At 43.8% G+C, this 12,724-nt stretch overlaps 2 protein-coding genes across 3 annotated transcripts in view; both read right to left on the reverse strand.

Moving 5' to 3' along the window:
- Nucleotides 1-12,724, reverse strand: part of LOC121009424 (cytochrome P450 2G1-like) — a 172,138-nt gene that overhangs the window by 63,403 nt on the left and 96,011 nt on the right. Inside the window, exon 1 of one of the 2 annotated variants that reach the window (XM_040442534.1) lies at nt 1,446-1,584. The exons of the other annotated variant lie outside the window; for it this stretch is intronic. The gene's annotated coding sequence lies outside the window, so the exon portion shown is untranslated. Of the gene's footprint in view, nt 1-1,445; nt 1,585-12,724 lie in introns of those variants that run through there. 2 annotated transcript variants of the gene reach the window in all.
- The window catches only part of LOC121009425 (cytochrome P450 2A5-like), a 99,750-nt gene continuing 96,002 nt past the window's right edge, over nt 8,977-12,724 (reverse strand). The window contains exons 8-10 of the mRNA XM_040442536.1: nt 11,501-11,688; nt 11,113-11,254; nt 8,977-9,263 (exon numbers count right to left, since the gene is read on the reverse strand). Coding sequence (XP_040298470.1) covers nt 9,082-9,263; nt 11,113-11,254; nt 11,501-11,688 — 512 coding nt within the window. The 3' untranslated portion in view covers nt 8,977-9,081. The remainder of the gene's footprint in view (nt 9,264-11,112; nt 11,255-11,500; nt 11,689-12,724) is intronic.

The raw sequence follows: 12,724 nt of genomic DNA on the forward strand, positions 1-12,724 counted from the left end.
GATATTGCAGCCTTCTCATTGGCCCACAAGCAAGAAGGGAGGTTACTGCTAAAAAAATAAATCTAGAATATTCGCGATTAAGAACATATAGCACTATATTCTACATCTTCGCAAATTCTCGAAGTGCCGATATTCGCGATAAAAATTCGCAATTACAATATACGCGATCAACACTAAAGAAAACAAGGAATTGCTGTGTATAACTCTAAAAGTACCTAAAAGTGATTCAATAAGGGATAGAATATAAGTCCCATTGGGGAGGAGGCTTACCGGACTGAGTGAAGGGGTAGCGGGATCTCCAGGCTTCCTTGCGGAGTCAGCATCTACAGGAGCAAGCATGACTGCAGGCGGTGAGGGACAGACTGAACAGGATTCTCCTCACCCCGTTTAAATTCCCCTGCATGCCGCACCACCCGGAAGTAGATCGCTTGAGTGCGAGATTCTCTTGCCCAAGGAGAATCTCGCCTGGTAACGTCACAACATCAGATCCTGCGAGATCCCCTTATTTTGCACTCTTCTTTTTTTTTTCATTTTATTTACTTTTTTTTATTTTTCATTTTTTATTTTTATTATGTTTTTCTTTTACATCATTTCTTTCTACTTATATCCCCTAAGAGGGCAGTTGTTGGGGACACTGACACCTTTTTTTTCTTTTGCACATTTTATTTATTTTTTCTTTCATTTGTATTTTAATATTTGCTTTTTTTATCATTTTTAATATTTTTTAATTTATATATATATATATATATATATATATATATATATATTTATTTTTTTCCCCTCTGGAGAACACTGACATTTTTTTGTATTTTGTACTATTTCTTTCTCTGCTTTCATTTTTTTTTTTACTTCTACTTTCATTTTGTTATTTTTAGTACTTTCTATAATATATATTTATTATAATTTTTAACATTTTTATATTTTTTTATACACATTTTTAAATATATTTTTTATTTTGCACTCTTCTTTTTTATTTTTTTCATTTTATTTGTATTGGTATTATTTTTTTATCACTTGTATGTATGTGTATATATATACTGTATATTCCCCAAAGGGTCATTAAAAGACCTCGGGGGACACACACTTTATTTAGTATTTTGCACTATCTCCCCGGTATCTGAGGCATACATACAGTGGAGCCCCAGTCACAGGGGAGAGCAGCCTTCTGTGGGGCTTTGTACCAGGTAGAGCTGATGAGGGTCTGCTAAGACCCGGCAGCTCTACCCCCAAGACCCCCGCTTCTCCTATTCACCTATGTGAGGGAAGGCAGAAGCAGTGCCGGAGCTCTGGTCACAAACACAGATGGTCTAATGCACGATCAGTTTTGCTTCTGTCCAGCAGCAGAAGGAGAAGGACCCGGAAACAGCGGCTCAGCGACCCCCGGCGGCCCCCGCTGTAATGTAGTCAGGACAGGAAGAAGGAGTGTGCAGAGGACTCGTTCTCACCCGGACCCGGCGCTGCGTCTTCTTCCCTCTGGTGTGAACAGGACGTGGTGTCAGGCTTGTTTGGTGCGGCTCCGGCCGCCGTCTGCCCCCTCCCCCCATGAGCAGGAAGCAGCACCGTGTACAGTACAGGGGGTGTCCCCAGCTCTCTAGGAAATGGATACAACCTACAGGCAGCAGTGCGACCAGCACCTACCATGGGGAAGGGCAAACCAAGGTTTACAGCGCTGTGGATGTGGAAGCCCTGAAAAAACATTAAGAGGAAAAAAGCCTGAAAAACAAGCTCCTGAGGCTGATAGGGCCTTCTGATATTTGCTATTAGGAAGGTTCATTGCTGTGTTTTTGTTACTGCTTTATACAACAATATTTATTTAGTTATTTATATTATTCACCTACATATTGGCCAGGGCTTTACAGACATTATCATTGCCTATAGAAACAAATCATTTAAGACTCGCACCTATAGAGGGACATTTATTAACCTCCGTAGGCCAGACAACTGGCATCATAAAAGTGCAGTTTGGCGCACAACATGCACATGCAAAAACTTGCAACTCTTTGGGGGGGGGGGTTGTTGTTGCACCACAGGTCTGATGAGGATGAGATGTGTGACGTGAACGCATAGCGCCCGCACTGAATCCTGACCCATTCGTTTCAACGGGTCTGTGTACATGAGCGTTTTTTTTTTTCGTGAAAAACGCAGCCTGTTCTATATTCTGCGTTTTTCACGCAGCCCTGGCCCCATAGAAGTGAATGGGGCTTCAGTGAAAAACGCATTCAATCTGGAAGCGGGTGCGATGCGTTTATCACTGATGTTGTTTGTAAACCTTCCGTTTTTTTATCACGCGTGTGAAAAATGCATCAAAACGCATTTCTCCCGCGCGGAAAAAACTGAACAACTGAACACAATTGCAGACAAAACTAACTGAACTCGCTTACAAAATGGTGCGAGTTTCACTGAACGCACCCGGACCTAATCCGTCGCGCTCACGTGAAAGGGGCCTAACAGTCACGTGCTGTATATATGTGCAGGTTAACGCTGCAGTCTGTAAACAAGCAGCGACAGGAGGAACGGACCAGCGGCACAGAGGCAGAGATGAGTATAACATCATTTTTTATTTTACAGCATTCGGGTGGCATGTTTGAGATTTTAAATTTTTTTGTAAAACTTCTTTAATACCATACATGTAGTTTATATATCGTGGCCCCTCACGAGCGCCATAGCTGCCCGGTTTGTGCTGTTTTAAAAACCTGGGCGTACGGGTTTTTGGCCTATCGGGGCATGCTGTTCCTTCATTCTCATTCACTGAGCCTCTCTAAAGAAACCCAGCATGTCAGAGCTGTGGTTCCTGTGAAGACCAGCAGATGGCAACGTAAGCTAAAAGTGATCTGAAGATCACATATTCTAGCCCCCTAGGGGCAAAAAAAATACAAATATATATAAATATATATAGATATATCTTCACATTCAAAAACACCATCCCATTAACCCTTTAATGACTGGGAAAGCCATAACTTTTTTATGTTTTCATTCATATAGTCGTATGAGGGCTTGTATTTTGTGGGGGCAAGATGCACTTTTAATGGCACCATATAGGGTTGCATAAAAAGTGGTGGGAAGTGGGAAAAAAATCCAAATGCTGTGGAATTAGGAAAAAAAAAAACGCCATTCCTCCACAGTTTTATGGGTTGTTTTTTTTTTTACACCATTTCCATTATTATTTTTATTCTCCAGGTCAGTATGATTATGGCGATACCACATATAGTTTTTCTGAAAAAAATAAAAAGTATTTTTTTCTTTTCATACCCGTATTCTGACCTCTCTTTTTTGCAGTTATGTGTATGGAGCTATGTGAGGGCTCAATGTTTGCGGGTCAATCTGTACTTTTCAATGATACCATTTTGGGGTGTGTATAACTTTTTGATCTATTTTGAACTTTTTTCTATTTAATTTTTTGTGGGAGCTGAAGCGACCATTTTGACTTTTTTCTCAATTTCACAGTTTGCCGCATGGAAAAATATTTTAATATTTTTATAGTATGGGTGATTACGCACGCGGCGGCATGTGTTATTTATTTACATATCTTTATTTACATTTCGGGTAAAGGGGGGTGATTTTATTTTTATTTATTTTTTAACTTTTTTTACCCTTTTTTTTTTTAATAGTTCTCATAAGGATCTATAACAAGCAATCATGAGATTTCTTGTCTCATAGACTCCAATACATTAGCATTGGAGTTGATAAGAATTTTACTATGTTCCTATAGATCCCTGCCACAGGCAGGGACTCTATAAAAACTAATATGCAGCAGCCCCTATCACTCAGGAGGACAAGGGCTGCCACATACACATTTCGGCTGGCTCCCCCCATCCTGGGGGGTAGGGGGTCGGAGCACAGCCAGATGCTGTGGTCACATTTGACCACAGCATCTGCAGGGTTAAAAGTTAGTGTTAAGGGTTTGAGTGTCAGGGTTAGGGCTCATGCACAAGACCGTATGTATTTTGTGGTCCACAAAACACAGATCCGGCAGAAATATGGATGACATCTATGTGACATCCGTATTGCATCAGTTTTTTTTATTTTTTGCAGATCCATTGTAAGGTCTCATGCACACAGCCGTTGCCTGGCCGTGCCCACGGCAACAGCGGGTCCACAATATACGGGCACTGGCCACATGGACACTGTATCACGGATGCGGACCGATTCACTTGAAGGGGTCCACAATCTGGAAGAAGCGGTGCAGAACAGAGGCACGGAATACCTCTCTCCTGTGCCTCTGCACCGCAAGAAAATAGAAAATGTTATTTTTCTTGCAGTGCGTACGGATCACGGACCGATTCAAGTTGAATAGGTCTGGATCCATCTTCGGAAACCACAAGGATAGTGCCCGTGGATTGGGGACCACAATTTGCATTCCACAATGCATGGAACGGCCAGCACACGTGTGCATGAGGCCTAACAATGCCTGTCCTCGCCCACAAAACGGACAAGAATAGGACATATTCTTTTTTACGGGGCTTCAGAACAGACATACGGATGTGGACAGCACACGGTGTGCTGTCCGCATTTTTTGCGGACCCACTGAAATGAATGGGTCCACATCCTATCCTCCTTCTTTTCCTCTTGCTTTCTAAAACTTAACATGTACAAAAGAGAATTTATCATTTTTCCCCCCCATCTTGGGGAGGGGTTGGGGCATTATATGGACAGAGGCCATTACATGTAAAAGGGGTCACCATTTGGGGGCGCTATATGTAAAGAGGTCAGTACTAGGGGACATTATATGCAAAGATGGCACTACTTTGGCATTATATGTACAGATGGCACTACTGGGGGCGTTATATCTAATGGGGCCTAAATGGAACTTATTACTAATTGAGACAGGTGGATAATTACTAAATAGGGGCATAAAAGGAGAAATTATTGCTAAATAGGTGTGTTCTGTGTATCCAGTTTTGCAGAAACAAGTTGTGGTCGGGAAATGCCATCAGAGTGATCTGTACAGGAGAACAACTCCAGGCAGAGGAGACATCACCTGTCACTGAGTGGGTACCTAAATGGGTATGGTCATGGTGGAGTAGTATTACCTGGCCCTTATATAGTGTTATTATTGTTAATGTTGTTACTGATTCTGTAATATGCACTTTGTGGTGTTTTGTTATGCTCCAGTAATGAATGGCGAATTCAGCATTTGGCCAAGGTGGACGGTGCTATGTCCTGATCGAGAGCTAAGTTTGCCCCCTTATGGCAGACTTGTCCTTTCTCTCTAGTGACTGTAAGGATTTTAGAAGTGTCCACATAGGAGAGTAGGTCGCAAATCACATCTCACGGAGGCTCAGTCATAGGTTTGGTACTTAAAGACCTTTGTATCCCTTCGGTGATGATCTGGAAAGCCGCTTGTTCATCCGCTAAATCAGTGAAGACTTCTGTGGCCACCTTGTGCAGGCTGTTAGTGGACGAACATTCATGTAGCCCTTGGAAACCAAATATTCTTTCTTCTAGTTCTCAAGAGGGTTAAGGCTTTATTAATGTGAGCAGTGTGGTGCATAGCATGGGACACCAGGGGCGCAGAATGTGCCACAATAGCAGCGCAAATGTTCTACTCTAGCACCAATTTGTTGTATTTTCGGGGTGGAGGACAGCGATACAGATGGCTGTGCAGCAGGGCAGGGGAGGGAGAGGTGTGTCCCTTCCTCTGATAGGCTGCATGCACTAGGCCGGCAGCCTATCAGAGGCCTGCGCAGGCGGCGCGATGACGTCATCGTGCCGCCTGAGCCGTACAGCGCGGGACACAGGCTGGAAGAGGCCTGCATCACATCGCTGCCAAGGAGGTAAGTATAAGTTTTTTTGTTTTGTTGTCAATACTGGTGGCTACTGGCACATGATGGGGGGCTCTGGCTACTGGCACATGATAGGGGAGCCCTATGGCTACTGGCACATTATAGGGGGGCCCTATGGCTACTGGCACATTATAGGGGGGTCCTATGGCTACTGGCACATTATAGGGGGGCCCTATGGCTACTGGCACATTATAGGGGGGCCTATGGCTACTGGCACATTATAGGGGGGGCCTATGGCTACTGGCACATGTTGATGGGGAGGCTCAGGCTACTGGCACATGATGGGGGGCTATGGCTACTGGCACATGATAAAGGGGCCCTGGCTACTGGCACATTATAATGGGGGGCCCTATGGCTACTGGCACATTATAGGGGGGCCCTATAACTACTGGCACATGATAGGGGGGCCTATGGCTACTGGCACATGTTGATGGGGGGGCTCAGGCTACTGGCACATGATATGGGGGGGGCTCCGGCTACTGGCACATTATTGGGGGGCACTTATTACTGGCACATTGGGGGCACTTATTACTGGCACATTATTGGTGGGCACTATAGGGGCATCTACTGAGGCAACAAAGAACTGTTATTTTATATGGGGGCTCTGTATAGGGGCATTTTTTACTGGGGCACATTATGGTGGGTACTATGGGGAAGGTGGGAGAGGAGTACTATGGGGTCATCTACGGGGGCACTGAGAAGGGGTATTTTATACTTACAAATTATGGGGGACACTGAGGGCATCTACTGGGGTATTTTATACTGGTACATTATGGGGGGCACTAGGAGGGAGGGGGGAGAGGAGCACTATGGGGGCATTTACTGGGGGCACTATATAGGGGTATTTTATACTGGCACATTATGGGGGCACTATGGGGACATTAGCTCAACTGGGGGCATTACAAGGGGGTATTTTTTGCACTGTCACATTATAAGGAGAATTATTACTACTGGGGGGGCATTATGGTGGGCTTTATTAATCCCCCATGGTATGACCCCCTAGTAGCAGCACCAGCCTCTCCCTGCTCTGCTATCCCTCTGCCCTTCTCCAAATCCTTATTATGAAATCTTTCTCATTAGGATAAAACACAACATCAGATCTGCCGAGCCCCCGGCCAAAGTGTTGAAGTGGTGTCCGAGATCCCCAAGGGTCAAGCCAAGTAACTGTAAGTTTTCATATGAAATATGTTTGTTATACACATATAGCCTACACCGTGCCACACAATATACAGTTTCTTCTGTAAAAGTCATCAAGTGTCATGGGGGGGGGGCCCTTATTGTTTTTCGCCCCAGGGCCCCATTTCACCTAGAACCATCCCTGGTTGCTCCTGGTAACGTCTCTGCCCGCCTGACTATGCTCGTACTTCCGGTACCTACTCAGGTACCTTCTGGTCCTCCTGGACCAACTGCCACTGACTTGGGGGTTGCTCTAGGAGTAGCCCCTGGCAACTACCCTAACGGCTCAAGTCTATTCCCACCATCTGAGGCTCTAGTGAAAACCAGGTAGATGCTTAGATTAGAGCCAGTCAGTGGCACAGTGGGTTCACTCCCGCTGATCCGTGACACAAACAATTTATTATAGTTTACATTTTTACATAGTGTAGGTGTTCCACCCTTAGAAAATTATACATAGATGACAAAATCATGTTATTCATTGCAAAGATTTAAAGGGGTCCTCTCACTTCAGCAAATGGCCTTTATCATGTAGAGAAAGTTAATACAAAGCAATTACTAATGGATTGTGATTGTCCATATTTGCTTCCTTTGCTGGCTGGAATCATTTTTCCATCATATTATACACTGATCGTTTCCATGGTTACAACCACCCTGCAATCCAGCAGTGGTGGTCGTGCTTGCACGCTATAGGGAAAAGTGCCAGCTTCTCTGGGAGCACATATAGAGACGCATGTGCTGTAGCTTTTTGTCCTGACCACCCTGTATCTGTGCCTCATCGGTGGTCGTTAACCCTGGATACAGAGTATAATGGGATGGAAAAATAAATCAAGCTGGCAAAGAGGCAATATGGACAATCACAATACGTTAGTGCCTTGTAGTAACTTTCTCTACATGATAAATGCTAGTGACGAGCAAGGTTTTAAAAATTTGATTTGGCTGCTTCCCCAAACTTCAACAAGAAATTTGATTTGTTATGAAGGCGATGGCGCTGCCCCCATCATTGAACCCCTCAGATGCCGCTGTCAATGCTGATTGCAGCATCTGAGTCACATTGAGGCCATTCCAGGGTTAAACAGGGGTTAAAAAAAAAAAAGTACATACTCATCAAAACGCACCAAATCTCGGGTGTGATGACGTCAGAACATCATCAAGGTGAGCGAATGCTGTGACGGCATCACCCTGACCTGGGGACGTCACATGTCAGCGTGTTTAAGATTTGACCCATTTTCCCCAATCAAGATGGCTGCCGCGGCCTCTCTGCGTTCAAATGGATGAGGTATTGTTCGCCATTTCAGGAAAAATTGATTGGTTACGACAAAGCGCCAAGAAATTCGGTTTTGTGACGAATCAAATTTTTCCAGAAATGCGGATCTAAGTCCACTTTGTTAAAGGGTTTCTGTCATGGGAAAAATCGTTATGTAGCTGACTGACATTAGCGATGTGCTACTGTCAGCCGTACATAACAGTGTGTTTGTTAACTCCCTGCCTGCCGCTGTTCTTTTAAGCATAATATGCTAATGAGCCTCTAGGTGCTATGAGGGCGTTGCTGCAGCACCTAGAGGCTCGGTCTACTTACCTTTTGGCACACCCAGGTCCACTTGATTGACGTCCTTCTTCTCCGCATCTTCCTCATAATCCCGCACCTGCGCCGTCCCGTTTAGTATTTGGCGCAGGCGCAGTGAGTGAAGGACGCTCGGCTCCCGCCAGCTTCCTCATTGCGCCTGCGCCGATTACGTCACAGGCCTTCACTCACTGCGCCGAATACTAAACGGGATGGCACATGAGGAAGATGCGGAGAAGAAGGACGTCAATCAAGTGGACCTGGGCGTGCCAAAAGGTAAGTAGGCCGAGCCTCTAGGTGCTGCAGCAACGCCCTCATAGCACCTTGAGGCTTCATTAGCATATTATGCTTAAAAGAATGGCGGCAGGCAGGGAGTTAACAAACATACAGTCATGTTCTGCTGACAGTAGCACATCACTAATGTCAGTCAGCTACATAACGATTTTTCTCATGACAGAAACCCTTTAAATACGATTCGCTCAACACTAATAAATGCCTTTTACTGAAGTAAACACCATTAATTACTAAGAAATAAATGAAAGCTTCCTTGGAGTACTTTGGTCATCTGGGGGTCACATACATCTGGTAAGTCCTTGGTACTACTCCATTTGTGTTTGGTTCTGGGGTTATTTCAAGATCCTCGGGAGCCACTTCTGATTTCAGGTAAAATCTTTGTAATATGGTGGTAAGGAAGAGGAATATTTCCATCCGTGCCAGACCTTCTCCAATGCAACTTCTTTTGCCTGTGGTAAGGGGTGACATATAATGATAATTAGTTTGACATATTTGCAGTATAACGATGCTGACCACCTCAATAACTTTTAATGGGGTATTTTGGGCTGATGTGTCCATCATTTTTCATGCAGCTCTGCTTTTTCTGTCAAATGTGATGGTAACACACAAAGAATGAAATGTTACCATGTTTTTGTTGAACACACCATGTAAATATTCACAGTGCAGGTGCAAAAAGTATGTGAACCCCTAGACTAATGACATCTTCAAGAGCTAATTGGAGTGAGGTGTCAGCCAACTGGAGTCCAATCAATGAGATGAGATTGGAGGTGTTGGTTACAGGTGCCCTGCCCTATAAAAAAAACACACACCAGTTCTGGGTTTGGTTTTCGCAAGAAGCATTGCCTGATGTGAATGATGCCTCGCACAAAAGAGCTCTCAGAAGACCTACGATTAAGAATTGTTGACTTGCATAAAGCTGGAAAGGGTTATAAAAATATCTCCAAAAGTCTTGCTGTTCATCAGTCCACGATAAGACAAATTGACTATAAATGGAGAAAGTTCAGCACTGCTGCTACTCTCCCTAGAAGTGGCCGTCCTGTAAAGATGACTGCAAGAGCACAGCGCAGACTGCTCAATGAGGTGAAGAAGAATTCTAAAGTGTCAGCTAAAGACTTACAAAAGTATCTGGCATATGCTAACATCCCTGTTAGCGAACCTACGATACGTAAAACACTAAACAAGAATGGATTTCATGGGAGGATACCACAGAGGAAGCCACTGCTGTCTAAAAAAAACATTGCTGCACATTTACAGTTTGCACAAGAGCACCTGGATGTTCCACAGCAGTACTGGCAACATATTCTGTGGACAGATGAAACCAAAGTTGAGTTGTTTGGAAGAAAAACACAACACTATGTGTGGAGAAAAAGAGGCACAGCACACCAACATCAAAACCTCATCCAAACTGTGAAGTATGGTGGTGGGGGCATCATGGTTTGGGGCTGCTTTGCTGCGTCAGGGCCTGGACGGATTGCTATCATCGAAGGAAAAATGAATTCCCAAGTTTATCAACACATTTTGCAGGAGAACTTAAGGCCATCTGTCTTGAGGTGAAGCTCAACAGAAGATTGGTGTTGCAACAGGACAACGACCCAAAGCATAGAAGTAAATCAACAACAGAATGGCTTAAACAGAAGAAAATACACCTTCTGGAGTGGCCCAGTCAGAGTCCTGACCTCAACCCGATTGAGATGCTGTGGCATGACCTCAAGAAAGCGATTCACACCAGACATCCCAAGAATATTGCTGAACTGAAACAGTTCTGCAAAGAGGAAGGGTCAAGTATTACTCCTGACCGTTGTGCACGTCTGATCTGCAACTACAAGAAACGTTTGGTTGAAGTTATTGCTGCCAAAGGAGGTTCAACCAGTTATTAAATCCAAGGGTTCACATACTTTTTCCACCTGCACTGTGAATGTTTACATGGTGTGTTCAATAAAAACATGGTAACATTTCATTCTTTGTGTGTTATTAGTTTAAGCAGACTGTGATTGTCTATTGTTGTGACTTAGATGAAGATCAGATCACATTTTATGACCAATTTGTGAAGAAATCCATATCATTCCAAAGGGTTCACATACTTTTTCTTGCAACTGTATGATCCTATAGTAGAAGACATGGCCACATTAGAAGCCCTCACTTTATTGGCAGTTGACCACCTTGTTGCACTGACCTCTTAGCTCATCTGAAACAATCACTATCTCCCCGACTTGACAAAAAAATCTGGCAAAGTATGACAAGCTATGGAATATACAGCATACTAATATATACTAGTGCAACAATGCTCATATACATTACCTAAGGAGAAGGGTGCAAAGGCCTCATTTTTCTGGAAGCCGCCGTTCTCATTCAGAAAGTTTGTAGGATCAAATCTTTTCGGGTTCTTAAAACATTTTGGGTCCTTCAGGACGGAGGTCAGCATGGGGAAAATGACAACGCCCTGCAAACATGAATAAGCGAGCATGAACTTTGTTTTAAATATAAAAGTACATTTCACCAGCAGTAAGATATCTTGGGGTTCTGTAGAGCTCACCATCACATTACATTTCTGCTGTTTGTGGGTGGCTTCTGGTTCACGCACCTTAAACGCCATACATCTTTTCTTTCTTTTTTTCTGATTTCTGTGCATATTACATTTTTGCTAAGCTTGAGGCTCACATAAAGTCAATAAATATAAAAAGCTGACCTTGGGAATGTGGTATCCTCTGAATGTTGTGTCTTGACTGGTTGCGTGTGGAAGTCCCAATGGTGTTATGTCGGCAAACCTCTGAATTTCATGGATGACAGCATCCATGTATGGCATCTGGACTCGATCTTCTACAGAAGGGCATCGATTCTGGCCAATCACCTGATCCATCTCCTCATGAATTTTTCCTTTTGACAAATATTAAAAGGTAATAGACACAAGTCAATTCTCTATTGCCTGTTTTCATAATGGAGTACAGACCCTGACAAAAGTCTTGTCGCTTGTTTACAAATTGACCTGAAGTGCCGCTAAAATATATTTCTAATCAAGATTTTGTTAAAAGAAATGGGTCATTTTAATCCCAACAGCTTTTGTAATAATGTTTCAGTGCAAAACGAAACTGACAAAAAGTATTCTAATATTCACAGCTTGGTAAAGCCCATTGAGTCAATTTTTGCCAAGACATGAGTGTTGTCGCCTTGTCATATGAGCTTCACCTGTGACTAATAATGGATCAATTAGGTCTCAGGTGTGTACACTAGACCTTCACATCAACTGCAACTAGACCTCTGCAAACATGCCTAAGTGTTGATTATCAAGAGGCTGTAGACCAGATCCACTGCTGATGTGGCAGACACCTTCAATATGTCTCAGCCTCAAGTTCAGAGGATAAAAAAAAGATTTGAAGAGACTGGAGACGTTTTGGACAAGGCCAGGTCAGGCCGACCCCACAAGACAACTGTTCGAGAGGATCGTTTGTTGGCTCGAAAATCCAAGGCCAGCCCATTTTCCACTGCAGTAGAGCTCCACGAGACCTGGTCATCTGAAGTCCCTGTGTCAATCAGAACAGTTTGTCGGATTCTGTCTCGAAATGGCCTCCATGGTTGAATCAGTGCCCATAAGCCAGCACTAAACAAAAGACAATTGAAAAAACGTGTGGCATTTGCCAAGGGCCACAGCCTGCTAAAAGGATTGACGCTGGAAAAGTGGCAGAAGGTGGATTTTTCTGATGAATCTTCTGTTGAATTACACCACAGTCGCCGCAAATATTGAGGGAGACCTACTGGAACCCGCATGGAGCCGAGATTTACCCAGAAAACTGTAAAGTTTGGTGGAGGCAAAATCATAGTCTGGGGGTGTGCGAGGGATCTGCAGGGTGGAAGGCAACATCAATAGTCTAAAATACCAAGAAATCTTAGCTACCTCTTATATTCCCAACCATAA

This window comes from Bufo bufo, chromosome 8, assembly GCF_905171765.1.
Source record: "Bufo bufo chromosome 8, aBufBuf1.1, whole genome shotgun sequence".
Taxonomy (NCBI): Eukaryota; Metazoa; Chordata; class Amphibia; order Anura; family Bufonidae; genus Bufo; species Bufo bufo.